At 39.9% G+C, this 15,441-nt stretch overlaps 1 protein-coding gene across 1 annotated transcript; it reads left to right on the forward strand.

Moving 5' to 3' along the window:
- The first annotated feature begins 2,838 nt into the window (after positions 1-2,838).
- On the forward strand, positions 2,839-3,924 carry LOC145056530 (GATA transcription factor 1-like). The gene is made up of 2 exons (XM_079004219.1): positions 2,839-3,076; positions 3,246-3,924. Exons 1-2 carry the CDS (start codon positions 2,930-2,932, stop codon positions 3,741-3,743), a joined length of 645 nt encoding a protein of 214 aa, XP_078860345.1. The 5' UTR covers positions 2,839-2,929; the 3' UTR covers positions 3,744-3,924.
- Positions 3,925-15,441: the final 11,517 nt, after the last annotated feature.

Below are 15,441 nucleotides of genomic sequence, written 5' to 3' on the forward strand. Positions count from 1 at the left end.
GAACACCAATATGAATGCAAAGGGTCAATTTAGCATTTTAGAAGGTCTGGGGGCTGGTAAAGAGGCCACCCCCTAAAGACTTAAAATGCTTAAATAAGGTACACACACTTAAAATTAGGGTTTCTTGCACCCTCGTACGCCCAACGGACGAGACCGAGGCTTCGCGATCTGTCTCACTTGGTATGCTAAGTGTACACCAGTATACGCCCAGCGTACTACACCTCGTACCAATACGCCCCAAGTACTCCCTATGTACGCCCCGCGTACTAGGGTTTCCCCTTAAACCCTAAAATACTCTGAAGGCCATAACATCTTCGTTACAAATCCGATTCCGACAATCCTTATATCCATGAATAGGTAATGAGAAGCTCTACGTTTTTATCAACCCATACCTGCCATAAAGTTTCCCGAACAAAATCCAATTCCCATAAAAGCCCGAGGTAACATATTACCAAAATACCCTTTGGCTCCAAAACACAAATCGAACACCCGGATCATCTTAATTACATCATCCATCTCTGAATGAGTCCAGATCTCAATTCCTTAAGGTTCCTAAGTCTGCTAATACCCAATCCTTGATCACCATCCCGAAATGGGAAACGATTCGGAACAGGGCGTTACACTGCAGGAGTTTCGTGCAGCTTATCCTGAATACAACCTTGAGGACAATGTTCTTTTTGAAGCATAGGAGAATGATATACATGGATTAAGCCCATAAACAAATGTGGATGTTGATCCCGGCTTGCCAGCTGAAGGTTCGGGTCCAGTAAGGAAGTCTGATAGGGTGGTGGTAAAACTCGTTTGGTAGAAAGATTATCGAATGGGTAAAATCATGAAGTAGGATAAGATTAGTTCAATGCTTTTAAAGTATTCTGTAGGATTTGGATTTCTGTTTGGATTGAGTTTATCTTTTGGGTTTCTGTTTTGAACTTGATTTATCTTTTCGTTGTTATTATTTAATCGCTAGCATGGAATGGAATACACTAGCTTTTGAGTCAAGTTCTATCTTCTTTCTTTCAATTTCTCAAGGAGTTTGCACTCACTCAAAGTAGTGCTCGTTGACCACATAGGCTTGAGTGTATCAAATTTGTCCCTTTTTTAATGTAATTACCCCGCTAAACCCAAGGTTTTTAATGCATACAAGTATTTTTGTTGGAACGTTGATACATAACTAATGGAATCCTTATAGTATCCCCATTACTTGATAAAATGATCTTGTCAGTATCGGTATAAATAATCTTTCCCTTGTGTTCGGCGATGGAAAGAGTCCCTAAATCTAGAGCCATTTGACTTTCCAATCTAGTTCCAAAAACAATCTCTGATACAGTTGTGAGCATATTTCAAGATATAAGACCTTGTATGGAACAATTGTAAGAACTTTGAATCATCTTTCGCTTACGCGATATTACGGACCGACGTGCTACTAGTATCTTTTTTGTTTGCACTCTTTCATTTCTATCGGTTTTTACTTAAATAGTAAACCATATGGATATATGTTCAATACTCACCACTGCCGTCACAGTTGTCGGAGGGACCACAGGCCACCATCGTTGTAACAAACAGTTCTCGTTGGAAGTGACATTGTTGTTAATTAAAGGGTGGACCCTAACTGATTTTCATCTTATATTTGCCTGTGTAAATTAGTTAGATTGCAGTCGGACAAAGATATACCATAGGCAGAACAAAAACATGGTTCTTCGGAAAAGAAATTGGAGGGGCATAACCCTACTCCAACTTTAAAATCACATAGAGAAGCTTGCAATCTTTGATTTGGCAATTTTTTAATGAATAATAAAATAACATTCAGAATGTATCTCTTTTTGAGAATGATGATATCGTATTCTATGTTTATTGTTAATATGTTACAGGACAGGTAAACTTCGAAGGTTGGATAAATGTTAAAATACCCAAAATATCATGAAATTTTATATTTTTGGAAAATTGTCAGAAAATATCTATAAATTTCTTAAAGAACATTTGCTTTTGCAAGATTACTCTATGATATGGTGTTTACTACATTTTCTTAAATTTGTTTCTTTGTGCACCCCTTTTACAAAAGAATAATTTCACAAAATAAAAGTAATTTAAATACTAATTTCGTAAATTACAAAAAGTTGTCAAGTTATGTAGCTGTAGCGTCGGTAATTTGACTCTTTTTATAAGTCTTTTAATACATTTTTTTAGAAAAAAAAATTCATGAAAATTATAAAAGTTAATAAAAAACATTCCTAAACAAAAGCTTTTCGAATTGATTGTTAATTAACAAAAATTTTCCATTAGCTTTTTCAATGATTATATGGAAGTCTTATTTTTTTTCAACTAGGAAAGATATTGTATTTCATGTGGATGAATCAAATTATTAAGTAGAAATATCAATTTCCTGAAATAAAATATACAAACATTCAATAAAAACAAATTGAAAATAAACTCTCTTATTATAGAAGATACAACGAATTTTTTCCTTTTTGGATTTAAAAAAAAAAAAAAAAAAAAAAAAAAAAAAAAAAAAAACTAAAAATATCTCGTAACATGGATATTCTTAAAATAGTCGCAAAACAAGTTAACAAATAATTTTGCAAAGCTAAATGATTATTTTATGATCATGTGGTGATTGTCTTGTTTTCTTTTGGTCGTTTTAGTAAATAAACCATAAAAATAATCTAAAAACGAATTACTCTGTAATTTCTAGGAGGAATATTATATGTGTTTTTTTTTCAGACTAAATGAGAAACATTTTTAGTATTGCTGGAGATACAGAGAGAAGTTGAATTCTTGAAGGGGCGAAAATAAAAAATAAGAATAAGGTCAAATCAGCAGGCAATCAGACATCCTTTCCTTGCCATTCATCCGTATATCCGTAAAATACGCACGTCACACCTCCTGCTTCACCCCTTCTTCTTCTTTTCTTCTTCTTCTTCTTTCACTACAAATGGCTTTGAACCCAAATTCAGGTTTCATAATCGACGATGATCTTCTCAACTTCTCTTTCGACGATGATAGCAGACCTCCGTCTTCTTCCATGGATTTTTCATATGCTAACAGTCAAAACTCCGATGATTACAGCCGTTCGTTACCAGTAAGTTCACCCCAATCCCTAACATTTATGTAATATTTCTACTTTTACGCCATTACCTATTCGATTTCTGATTTTCCGGTTGTTATTCCGGGCAACCCGAATTGGGAAATCTCGTAAAACATGGAACCGTTTTAAGTTTTTGATTAGGTCGTATCTCCTTCCCGTTTAGGTATTTGCAGAGGAAGAACTGGAATGGTTATCAAACAAAGATGCATTTCCGGCTGTCGATACATTCTTTGACATCATCTCCGTTGATCATCAAATCCCTGTATCGGTTCTTGAAAACAGTGGTAGTAGCGGTAGCCATAGCATCAGTCTTCATGTTCCGGTTCGTAAGCGCTCCAGTCGTCGGCGCAGAGGTCGGGAATGTTGGTGGTGGAATCAAGTAATACAACCGCCATTCTCGTTGCCCAAACTACCGGCGACCGGCGGTGGTTCTGGTGGACTTGGTAGGAGGTGCCAACACTGCTTTGCTGATAAAACCCCACAATGGCGGGCGGGTCCGATGGGGCCAAAGACTCTGTGCAATGCATGTGGTGTCCGGTATAAGTCAGGGCGGCTGGTGGCGGAGTACCGGCCGGCCAGCAGTCCAACTTTCTCAACTGGGCAGCATTCCAATTCTCACAGGAAGATTATGGAGATGAGAAAGAAGATGCAGGCTGGGTAGTTGATAAGCTTTTTGGTGTTTGTTAGAAATAGTTAGATCAGGGTCACGATGTTACTGAATTTGTGTGTTCTTTTAGAAATTCTAGTGAATTTTCAAATTACTTGAATCACTGAATCAGAAAATTGGTTGTATGCAATCAAAAGGGAAAATGAGTTAGGTAACCAATTTTATTTTTTTCTAATCACATTTGTTACTTATTTTAGACAAATTATTAGTAAATTTTTAAATTTGGTTTCAATTATAAATTTATGTAGTATGTTAATTTCTAACTGGAATACTAATGATATCTATGTGTAACATGAGGTTGTTGTAGTATGTTAATGTCTAAGACTAAACGGTATGGGCAACGTCCACATCTGTTTTTGTGACGTGGAACGTGCCTCAACGACGGTATAACGTGGAACACCGCCCCTCTATTCGTTATCCGGTGTTATGAGGAAATCTGTTGCCCTTCGTTGCCGTCTCAACGTTCCATAACGTGTTAAACGGTCGACTTTTTGACCGTTGAAGTTTTAAAAATAAATAACATTTTCATTTCACCTATAAATACATACACAAACATAATATTTTTTACAACCTTTTCTCATCTATATCTTCATTCTGTTCACACACACACACATAATAAAATAAATAAATAAATAAATAAAAATAAAACAACTTTCCTTTCAACCAACTATGAAGCAAAATACGAACACCCCGCCACCAAACACAAACACATTCATCCCAATGGGTTTCGCACAATACGGAAGTTATATGAACCTTCTCACCTCAAACTCTCCCCCAATGCAATTTCCTCCATCCCCTTATATGCAGCAAAACCAAAATCTCAGTTCCATGCAACAACCACCCAACCACCACCAGAAAGTGTTCCTAAAACACAAGCGAGAGGCAGTGGGAAAGGGAAAGGGAAAGGAAAAGGGAAACGGAAATGGAAAGGGAAGGCAGTCGGGGATACGGAAGAAGAACATCCACTATGTGTCACACCCCAAAACCAAGAACGGCGGAAACGTTCTGGGGCGGAAGACGTCATGTAAAGTATCACAACACAGTAAATGTAAATAAGCAAACAACATCATCCATTGCATTAAATATATAATTTTAATACAAGCGTGTTCTGTATAGTTTTAGACACCAAAAATATAATGTAAATCAAAATAATAAGATGAGTCTTGGATGCGCTCCATCTTCTCAAAAGCTGGCTTCGGTACCTGTCTACTGATGACCTGAGAATACAAGTTATTTTAAAAGAGTTTATCAGCATTAAGCTGGTGAGTTCATAAGTATTTTAGTGTCGGTGTTTGTTATCAAAAACGTTTGAACCTGTCTCAAGTATAAGTTGTAAAATGTAAGCAATTGTTTGTAAGTGTTTGTAAAAGTTTGAATTCCTCATAAAAACCTATATTTTCTATTAAAGTAGCCTTCTACCAAGGCTAAATTGTTTTGTATGGTCGTTTGTTGTAAAAGTGTGTAATTCCCCAAGTGTAACTATTATTTAACAAAATATAGTTTGTACATTAATGTTTAAGTGAAATAATCACTAAATATATGTAATGGGTAAATCATTGTAGTACTGTAGTGTTGTATTATAGGAACTACTACTATACTAACTACCTTAAACCGGATTTATATTAAGGTATAATGTGATAAATAGCACCATACTATCGACTGGTAACAACGACATACGAATGGTCGTAATAACGGAATGACGTTTGGCACCCACAGACCTGCAGGTCTGGCTGTAGCTAGCAGCAAGGTGTAGGATAATCAATCCAGTATAGATCTATACGAAAACCCACGCTCTCCCTCCAAGAGAATTCTGGCTACAACTCGGGCCATGACATTTAAGGCATGCTCTGATCCAGTGGATCACAATTGTTAACGTATTATTGTATATGTAGTGTAATGTTTCTCGTTCTAGTATAGTTGTATATATTCTCCTCCTAGTATAGTTGTATATGTTCTCTTTCTAGTATAGTTGTATATGTTCTCTTCCTAGTATAGTTGTATATGTTCTCTTCCTAGTATAGATGTATATTTTCTCATAGTAATGTAATGTATAGACTCATGAATGAACTGACTCATTGATCTAGAAGTTGTAGTAGTATGATCCTGTGTTACCCCGATGGTAACTTACTAATGATGTGTATAGTACGCATGAATATGGAAGTACTTTTATGTCTATATATGTATATTTGATATATAGTTAATATTGAAACGACCTTCGGATGGTCACCCGAAATCCCACCAGACCACATCCAAATCGAGAAAAAGGAAATAGGGTGGATGGCCTTCCTAAGCCCTTTAAACATTACTTATGTATCTATACATATATGGGCATGCAATTTATAAGAAGTAAAACAAAGTTTAATAAAAGCATTTGATAGGTAAAAGAGTTTGTAAAACATTTTGAAGTAAAGCAGTTTGATAAACAGTTTGAACAGTGATAAAATCATTGGTTTTCTAGTTATTAATCACATGTGATTAATGTAATCACATGTGATTGATGCAATAACTATAAGCATTTAACTTGTATCCCTCCCATAAAGTATTTAAAACATTTAAAGTATTTCAAAGGTTAATTAAAGGGGTACGAACTCACTTGTGGTGAGCGGATTGGATTGTAGTGTCGGATACCGTGCTAGGTAGCAAACGGAGACTTGTTCACACGCACGAGCCTAGTTATCATATAATGAGCATATATATAACTAATTAGCCAAATAATAACTTAATGAAATAAGTTGGGACACTCAGGAACATGTAAACACTTTGTATAAGTGTTAAAGGTCCTAAGGGTTGCATCTAAGTTGCTACGGGACAAGGCTAAAGGGGTTTAATGTGCCAAAGGGCCTCATATAAGAGTTTACTACCCAATAAACCCCACACAAGGAGTTTACGGTCGTAAACCCTTGAGTTTACGGCCGTGAACTCCACTCTTGGTGGTATTAGTTGTTTTGAAGTGTTAAATGATTTCTAGAATAAGCCTAGCTTGGTGGTTTAATCCTTTGGGTAGTTTAGGGCATAAATAATACTCCTTTGAGGAGTTTACGGCCTAAAGACCATATCCCTTAGAGTTTACGGCCGTAAACTCTCATGGGATGGATGTTTTAATTCTTTCAAGACTCTTGCACAAGTAGGATAATTTCTAGGCTTTTGATTTAGGCTAAGGGGGACCTTAGGCACACTTTGGTGCCTTTACTTGGAGTTTACGGCCCAAGAGCATTTCTTGGCCGTAAACTCCCTTTTAGGGATGATTTTGATGTGTTATAGTCCCCATTTTATCTACAAGTATTTGAGGGTTAAAGTATAAAGCCTTAGGGGGGTGATTAGGGCACATTAAGCCCTTGAAAATGGTGTTTACGGTCCAAGAAACTCTTGGGCCGTAAACTCCTAAAACTATGTGTTCTTGATTGATTTCTAGCCTCAAATAAACATACATATTATCCTAAGCTAGCTAACTAACAAGGAAATGGGACTAGATAGCCTTAAAGCTTCATTTTGGAGTTTACTCCCCAAGAACGTTCTTGGGCGGTAAACTCCCGGATCTCACATATTTGACATGTAATCTATGTTATTAAGCATAAAACAAGTCTTATAACACAACTAGGGAAGTGTACTCACGATTTAGGATGAAAACCCGAAGATCCGTGAGAGAGAAATTGGCTTTTCTCTAGTTGGAAATGTGAATAATGAATAATTTAGTTCAGAATTCTATTTATAGTCCTGAAATATTTTTGGCAAAAATATTTTTATTCCGGAATTGGACTATGACTTTATGAAGTTTTGAAATGCTCAAGTTTCACAAACCCAGGAGCATCCACTCTCCTGATATCTCCTTAAACGTAAGCCCTAATGTACACAAACTTATTCGGAAAAGTCTGAAAATCACTGAAACTGGACTAGCTTCTATTGAATAGATATTGTTCGTACAAAATGGAAATTTCAGGCTGTCACATCATATCCCCGTTAGAAGGAATTTCGTCCCGAAATTAGAATTTAAGCAAATAAGAAGTTACAACAATTAAGCGAAAAGATGAGGGTATTTCAGTTTCATCTGATCCTCGCGTTCCCAAGTGAATTCTGGTCCTCGCTTGGCGTTCCAGCGAACCTTCACAATAGGGATACGGCTTTGCTTTGTCTGCTTGACCTCACGGTCTATGATCTTTACCGGTTCTTCCACGAAGTTGAGGCTCTCGTTGATCTCGATCTCGTCGAGTGGGATTACAAGAGTCTCGTCGGACAGACACTTTTTCAAGTTAGATACGTGGAATGTAGAATGTACGTTACGAAGTGCGTCGGGTAGGTCGAGTTTGTAAGCTACGGGGCCGACTCTTGCAAGAATCTCGAAAGGCCCTATGTACCTCGGATTAAGCTTCCCACGCTTGCCAAAGCGTATCAAGCCCTTCCTGGGTGAGACTTTGAGAAGGACTCGGTCTCCCACCTGAAATTCCAAAGGTTTTCTTCGTTTATCAGCGTAGCTCTTTTGTTAGTCTCTAGAGGCTTTCAATCGTTCACGAATCTGAACGATTTTTCTCTGTCGTTTCCCGAATGATCTCCGGACCAGTGAGAGTACTGTCGGAGGCTTGCCCCCTAGCTAATTGGGTATCACCCACCTCAGCCCAGCACAGAGGGGATCTGCACTTTCGGCCATAGAGGGCTTCAAATGGAGTAGCCTTGATGCTCGTGTGATAACTGTTATTATAGGAAAACTCGACAAGGGGTAAATGAGTATCCCATGCCTTCCCAAAGCCAATCACACAGGCTCACAACATGTTTTCTAGTGTTTGGATGGTCCTCTCACTCTGTCCGTCTGTCTGTGGATGATAAGCTATGCTCATGTCCAGCCTTGTTCCTAAGGAATGTTGTAGTGATTGCCAGAATCTTGAGGTGAACCTACTATCTCTATCGGAGATAATGAACATAGGTACACCATGTAGCCATACGATTTCCCTAATGTATGTTCTCGTAAGTTTCTCCATCTTGTCGGTTTCTTTGATAGGCAGGAAGTGTGCAGACTTGGTCAATCTATCGACGATGACCCATATGGTATCAAGTCCACCCGTTGTCTTGGGCAACTTGGTTATGAAATCCATAGTGATCCGCTCCCACTTCCATTCTGGAATCTCTGGTTGTTGCAGTAAACCAGAGGGCTTCGGGTACTCGTCCTTAACCTTTGCACAAGTAAGGCATTTACTTACAAAGGTAGCAATCTCTGCTTTCATATTAGGCCACCAGTATAGCTTTTTAAGATCCAGATACATCTTATCTGAACCTGGGTGGACGGAATACCAAGTGTTGTGCGCTTCGGTCATGACCATGTCTCGGAAACCACCGTGTTTCGGTGTCCAGATCCGGTTCATGAAATATAAGGCTCCGTCACCCTTGGCTTCTAAATTCTTGTCCATTCCTCTAAGGGATTCACTCGTCACATTTTCAGGTTTCATGGCTTCAAGTTGAGCCGCCTGGATTTGCTTAGACAAGTGCGAATGGATGGTTATTGACAATGACTTGACTTTGCGACCAGAATATTCCTTCCGACTTAGGTCGTCTGCTATTACGTTGGCTTTACCCGGATGATAACGAATATCGCATTCGTAGTCACTGAGTAGCTCGACCCACCGTCGTTGTCTCATGTTGAGCTCCTTCTGATCGAAAATGTGTTGTAAACTCTTGTGGTCGGTAAAGATAGTGCTTTTCGTTCCGTACAAGTAATGTCTCCAGATCTTCAGAGCAAACACCACTGCTCCTAGTTCAAGATCGTGGGTCGTGTAGTGAATCTCGTGTGTCTTCAACTGTCTCGAGGTGTAGGCGATGACCTTACCTCGTTGCATCAGAACACACCCGAGCCCTTGATTTGATGCATCGCAATAGACTACGAAGTCTTCTATCCCTTCGGGGAGGGATAGTATTGGCGCGGTGCACAAGGCTCGTTTGAGCGTTTGGAACGCTCTTTCTTGTTTCTCTTCCCAATCAAAGGCCACGCCTTTCTGGGTCGGGGTTGTAAGAGGTTTCGCTATTCGGGAGAAGTTTTGTATGAATATGCAGTAGTAGCCAGCGAGACCTAGAAATTGACGAATTTCTGTAGGCGTCTTCGGTGCTGACCAGTTCTCAATGGCTTTAATTTTGGATGGGTCCATGTGGATTCCCTCTTCTCTTACCACGTGTCCTAAGAATTCGACTCTTCGGATCCAAAATTCACATTTCGAGAACTTCACATAAAGTTTCTCCTTTCGTAATGTCCCCAGAACTTGTCGCAGGTGATCGCCATGCTCTTCCTTACTTCGGGAGTAGATTAGGATGTCGTCAATGAAAACGATGACGAACTGATCCAAGTAAGGTCGGCATACTCTATTCATCAGATCCATGAAAACTACGGGTGCATTGGTCAATTCGAATGGCATCACCACGAACTCGTAGTGTCCGTAACGAGTTCGGAAGGCTGTCCTCGGCACATCCTCCTCTAGTACTCGTAATTGGTGATATCCGGATCTCAGATCAATTTTGGAAAAATAGTTCGCCCCTTGCAGTTGGTCAAATAGATCGTCTATGCGAGGCAGAGGGTAACGATTTTTGACCGTCAGTTTGTTGAGTTCTCTGTAGTTGATACACATACGGAATGATCCGTCTTTCTTCTTAACGAACAAGACCGGTGCTCCCCAAGGTGAGAAACTTGGTCTTATAAAGCCCTTGCTGAGCAGTTCGTTAAGATGACCAGAGAGTTCCTGCATCTTAACTGGTGCTAAACGGTAGGGCGACTTGGCTACTGGGGTAGCTCCTGGGACTAAGTCGATTATGAACTCGACCTGTTGTTGCGGAGGTAACCCAGGTAGTTCTTCTGGGAAAATGTCGGGGAAGTCGCTCACTATTGGGATGTTCTTTAGTTCTTTCGTTTCGAGGCTCGTGTCGACGACGTGAGCAAGGAAAGCATGGTATTCTTTACGCAGTATACTTCTGTGCTTGAATACTAGATATTATACGAAGACTCGCACCAGGTTTGTCACCGTAGACTATAAGAGTTTCGTTAGACGAAAGGTTTAGACGGACTGCTTTCTCGTAGCACATGATGTCGGCGCGATGGAGACTTAACCAATCCATGCCAATGATAACGTCGAAGCTTTTTATTGAGACCAGCATGAGGTCGATTAGGAATGAATGGTTATCTAGAGTTAGGGTACAACCTAAGTATATACTATTCGTACTTTCAGTTTTCCCATTAGCCATTTCTACTGTGAATTGTTCCTTAAGTGTGTGTGGTTGTTGTTTAAGCATGCGAGCAAATTTATGGTTTACGAAGCTTCGCTCCGCTCCACTATCGAACAGAATGCATGCATAGGAGTTATCGAGGAGGAACGTACCAGTCACCACTGTCGGGTCAGCAACTGCTTCCCCGTGGCCTATAGCTAGTACCCTCCCGGCTCCTCCAGCATTCTTCGCTTTAAGGCAGTCCCTCTTAAAGTGGCCTACTTCGCCACATCCATAGTAGGTCGGGCTCGTGCCAGAGCCAGGGACTTGGGTGATCGGTTGTGCCGGGAACTTACAGAAACGGACGGTGTGTCCTTTCCTGTTGCAGTTAGATCACTGCATTTCACGGCAGGGGCCGTTGTGGTCGAAGTTGCATTTGTTGCACTTAGGCAAACTTCCAGCATACTGTTTCCTCGGAGCAGTAGCAGCAGTAGGGGTTACCGTGGCATGCACTGCCACAATTTGCTGCTTTTTGGCAGCTTGCTGCTTCTTCTTTTCGTCCTAGAACTTCCGCTTGGTGTCAGCGGGTTTGGAGGGTTCCGAAATGGCTAGGGTTGTTGTGGTTATAGGGGTTTTGACTCCATGGTCAATGAGTCGTTGTGCCAATCGCTTGGCACTGTCGAAGGTAGCGGGGTTTGATGCTAGGACATTCCCCTGATACGGAGGCACTAGCCCCCATATGTACTTCTCGATCTTTTTCGCTTCAGTGGGAACCATATTGGGGCAGAGGGCCACCAGTTCGCTGAATCGGGCAGTATAAGCGACCATGTTGGTGCCCTTCATAGTCAGGTTCCAAAGTTCCTGTTCCAATTTCTGGACTTCGCCCCTCGGGCAGTATTCCTCCATCATGAGGTCTTTCATCGTTTCCCAGCCCATGTCGTTGGCTATGACGAGGGTTAGAGCTTTAACGTGGCTGTTCCACCACGTCGGGCCTTTCCCTCAAAGGTGCATGCGGCATATTTGACTTTGCTCGCAGCAGGGCATGAACATATTTCGAAGACTGATTCAGTCTTCTCGAACCATTGCGAGAGGGCAATGACTCCGCCGGTGCCATAGAAGGGCTTCGGCTTGCAATTGGTGAAATCCTTGTAGGAGCACTCTCTTGAGCGCACAGGGGTTTCAACCAGGGTTGATTCAACAGGGGTTTCACCTCTGCTGGCATCAGATGAATGATACTGAGCCATGGCAGTTGCCACTGCTGCAGCTATGGCAGCATTCAGGGCTGCAGTATCGATGACTGGAGGCGGAGGAGGTGGTGGAGGTGTAGGGTTATTCCGGGGAGACTTGAGAGGAGGCATCTTTCAGCTATAAGTTTATAAAGATAAGAAAAATGGTAAGAATCAATTTGTAAGCAACGTGAGAGTGACACATGGACTAACTAACCATAGCCCAACAGTTGAATGAGCGTTTGAAATCACAATAAGGAATATTAGTAGGAAAAACACAAGTGTACAGATTTTTCCCACATATTAGATAGATTTTAATAATACTGGTCTTATTGATGTAATAAGTTCAGGGAAAATCGACCTATCAGTAGGTCTTACATCATACCATACAGAAAAGTTTGACAGTTCTTAGATTCCTAATTAGAGTACTGGAAGTTAGGAATATTTCACAGACAAGTGCTACTTAGAGCACAGATGTTAAAGGCTATTCCTTAACCAAAAGACAGAGATGTACTAGACATCATCTAACGGCGATGGGAATTCCTCGGGCGAGCCCTGAGGTCTGACACTTGACAAAACACCTCTTGAAGGTGTCGCTCCTGAGCCCTCTGGCGGGCTCGAAGTTCCAAGACTTCATCTCGGGAGGCAGCCAGATGTTGCTGCAGGGTTTCATTGGTTCTCCGGGTCCATTCCATGTCTTCTTTAAGACGGCGGATGCGGACTGTGTTGACACCTGAGTTGGCATCAATCTCCATGACCCGGTCGATGGCTGCTTGACCTTGCTCAACATTACGAGCTATCCTGCGGATAATGACGGGTAGAGCTCGGTCAACAGAACCACCTTCACTAACGTTGTAAAAGCTTCGGTCCCCAAAGTATGGTAAGGGTTGACCTTGTTCATCACTCCAGCGATTCAAGTTGGTTGCCCACAAGGGAGTAGGACCTGGAAAAGCTGGTCGGGGGTTCTTGTTCGGGGCTTGACCTACTAGCGGTAGGTTGTTGACTTCAGGCTCGGAGTCAGATCCATCAGAAAAGCCTTCTGCGAGGTGATCATCCAGAGGGATTGGATGCTCATCTTCGGGCTCTTCTTCGATCCACCCGACATTGCCTTCATTGGGAAAGTACGGGTCGCCGTGATGGAATCCAGCCATTTAAATCTATGCGAGAAGAGAGGTATAAGAATATAGTATACATGTAACTAGTAGTACAAAATACACCTATAGTATTTTAAGTTTAAGTTCTACTGATCTTCTTGTGGTATTGTTGGTAAGTTTTTAGACTTGTTAACACATCACAACCATTCTAGGGCATATACTAATCACTCCTAGGACCAGCATAGTTGATCAGGCTATGCCATTCCCAGGACTGACCATACATCCCCGAGCTCACTTGTGATATTTAACAATCGTAATACTTTTGTTCTTGTCATTGTGACACTAATTTTAGTTTGAATGCAGACTAGTATACTTAATTATATATTTTAATATTTAAAGTATAGACTCTTGGTCAGAGTGCTTTAATCCCTAATGGGTTTATAGTTTAGTATATCTTTTACGGGTTGATATAGTTGATTCACTGTAAACAATGCTCTAATACCAATCTGTCACACCCCAAAACCAAGAACGGCAGAAACGTTCTGGGGTGGAGGACGTCATGTAAAGTATCACAACACAGTAAATGTAAATAAGCAAACAACATCATCCATTGCATTAAATATATAATTTTAATACAAGCGTGTTCTGTACAGTTTTAGACACCAAAAATATAATGTAAATCAAAATAATAAGATGAGTCTTGGATGCGCTCCATCTTCTCAAAAGCTGGCCTCGGTACCTGTCTACTGATGACCTGAGAATACAAGTTATTTTGAAAGAGTTTATCAGCATTAAGCTGGTGAGTTCATAACTATTTTAGTGTCGGTGTTTGTTATCAAAAACGTTTGAACCTGTCTCAAGTATAAGTTGTAAAATGTAAGCAATTGTTTGTAAGTGTTTGTAAAAGTTTGAATTCCTCATAAAAACCTATATTTTCTATTAAAGTAGCCTTCTACCAAGGCTAAATTGTTTTGTATGGTCGTTTGTTGTAAAAGTGTGTAATTCCCCAAGTGTAACTATTATTTAACAAAATATAGTTTGTACATTAATGTTTAAGTGAAATAATCACTAAATATATGTAATGGGTAAATCATTGTAGTACTGTAGTGTTGTATTATAGGAACTACTACTATACTAACTACCTTAAACCGGATTTATATTAAGGTATAATGTGATAAATAGCACCATACTATCGACTGGTAACAACGACATACGAATGGTCGTAATAACGGAATGACGTTTGGCACCCACAGACCTGCAGGTCTGGCTGTAGCTAGCAGCAAGGTGTAGGATAATCAATCCAGTATAGATCTATACGAAAACCCACGCTCTCCCTCCAAGAGAATTCTGGCTACAACTCGGGCCATGACATTTAAGGCATGCTCTGATCCAGTGGATCACAATTGTTAACGTATTATTGTATATGTAGTGTAATGTTTCTCGTTCTAGTATAGTTGTATATATTCTCCTCCTAGTATAGTTGTATATGTTCTCTTTCTAGTATAGTTGTATATGTTCTCTTCCTAGTATAGTTGTATATGTTCTCTTCCTAGTATAGTTGTATATTTTCTCATAGTAATGTAATGTATAGACTCATGAATGAACTGACTCATTGATCTAGAAGTTGTAGTAGTATGATCCTGTGTTACCCCGATGGTAACTTACTAATGATGTGTATAGTACGCATGAATATGGAAGTACTTTTATGTCTATATATGTATATTTGATATATAGTTAATATTGAAACGACCTTCGGATGGTCACCCGAAATCCCACCAGACCACATCCAAATCGAGAAAAAGGAAATAGGGTGGATGGCCTTCTTAAGCCCTTTAAACATTACTTATGTATCTATACATATATGGGCATGCAATTTATAAGAAGTTAAACAAAGTTTAATAAAAGCATTTGATAGGTAAAAGAGTTTGTAAAACATTTTGAAGTAAAGCAGTTTGATAAACAGTTTGAACAGTGATAAAATCATTGGTTTTCTAGTTATTAATCACATGTGATTAATGTAATCACATGTGATTGATGCAATAACTATAAGCATTTAACTTGTATCCCCCCATAAAGTATTTAAAACATTTAAAGTATTTCAAAGGTTAATTAAAGGGGTACGAACTCACTTGTGGTGAGCGGATTGGATTGTAGTGTCAGATACCGTGCTAGGTGGAAACGGAGACTTGTTCACACGCA

This window comes from Lactuca serriola, chromosome 6, assembly GCF_051521515.1.
Source record: "Lactuca serriola cultivar US96UC23 chromosome 6, Lser_US96UC23_V15, whole genome shotgun sequence".
Taxonomy (NCBI): Eukaryota; Viridiplantae; Streptophyta; class Magnoliopsida; order Asterales; family Asteraceae; genus Lactuca; species Lactuca serriola.

What these genes read in the sequence shown, in the direction of transcription:
- LOC145056530 (XM_079004219.1), top strand. Translation starts at nt 2,930, where the DNA reads ATGGCTTTGAACCCAAATTCAGGTTTCATAATCGACGATGATCTTCTC. An exon ending in ATTACAGCCGTTCGTTACCA is followed by an intron (nt 3,077 to 3,245) that starts GTAAGTTCACCC and finishes CTTCCCGTTTAG; the next exon opens with GTATTTGCAGAGGAAGAACT.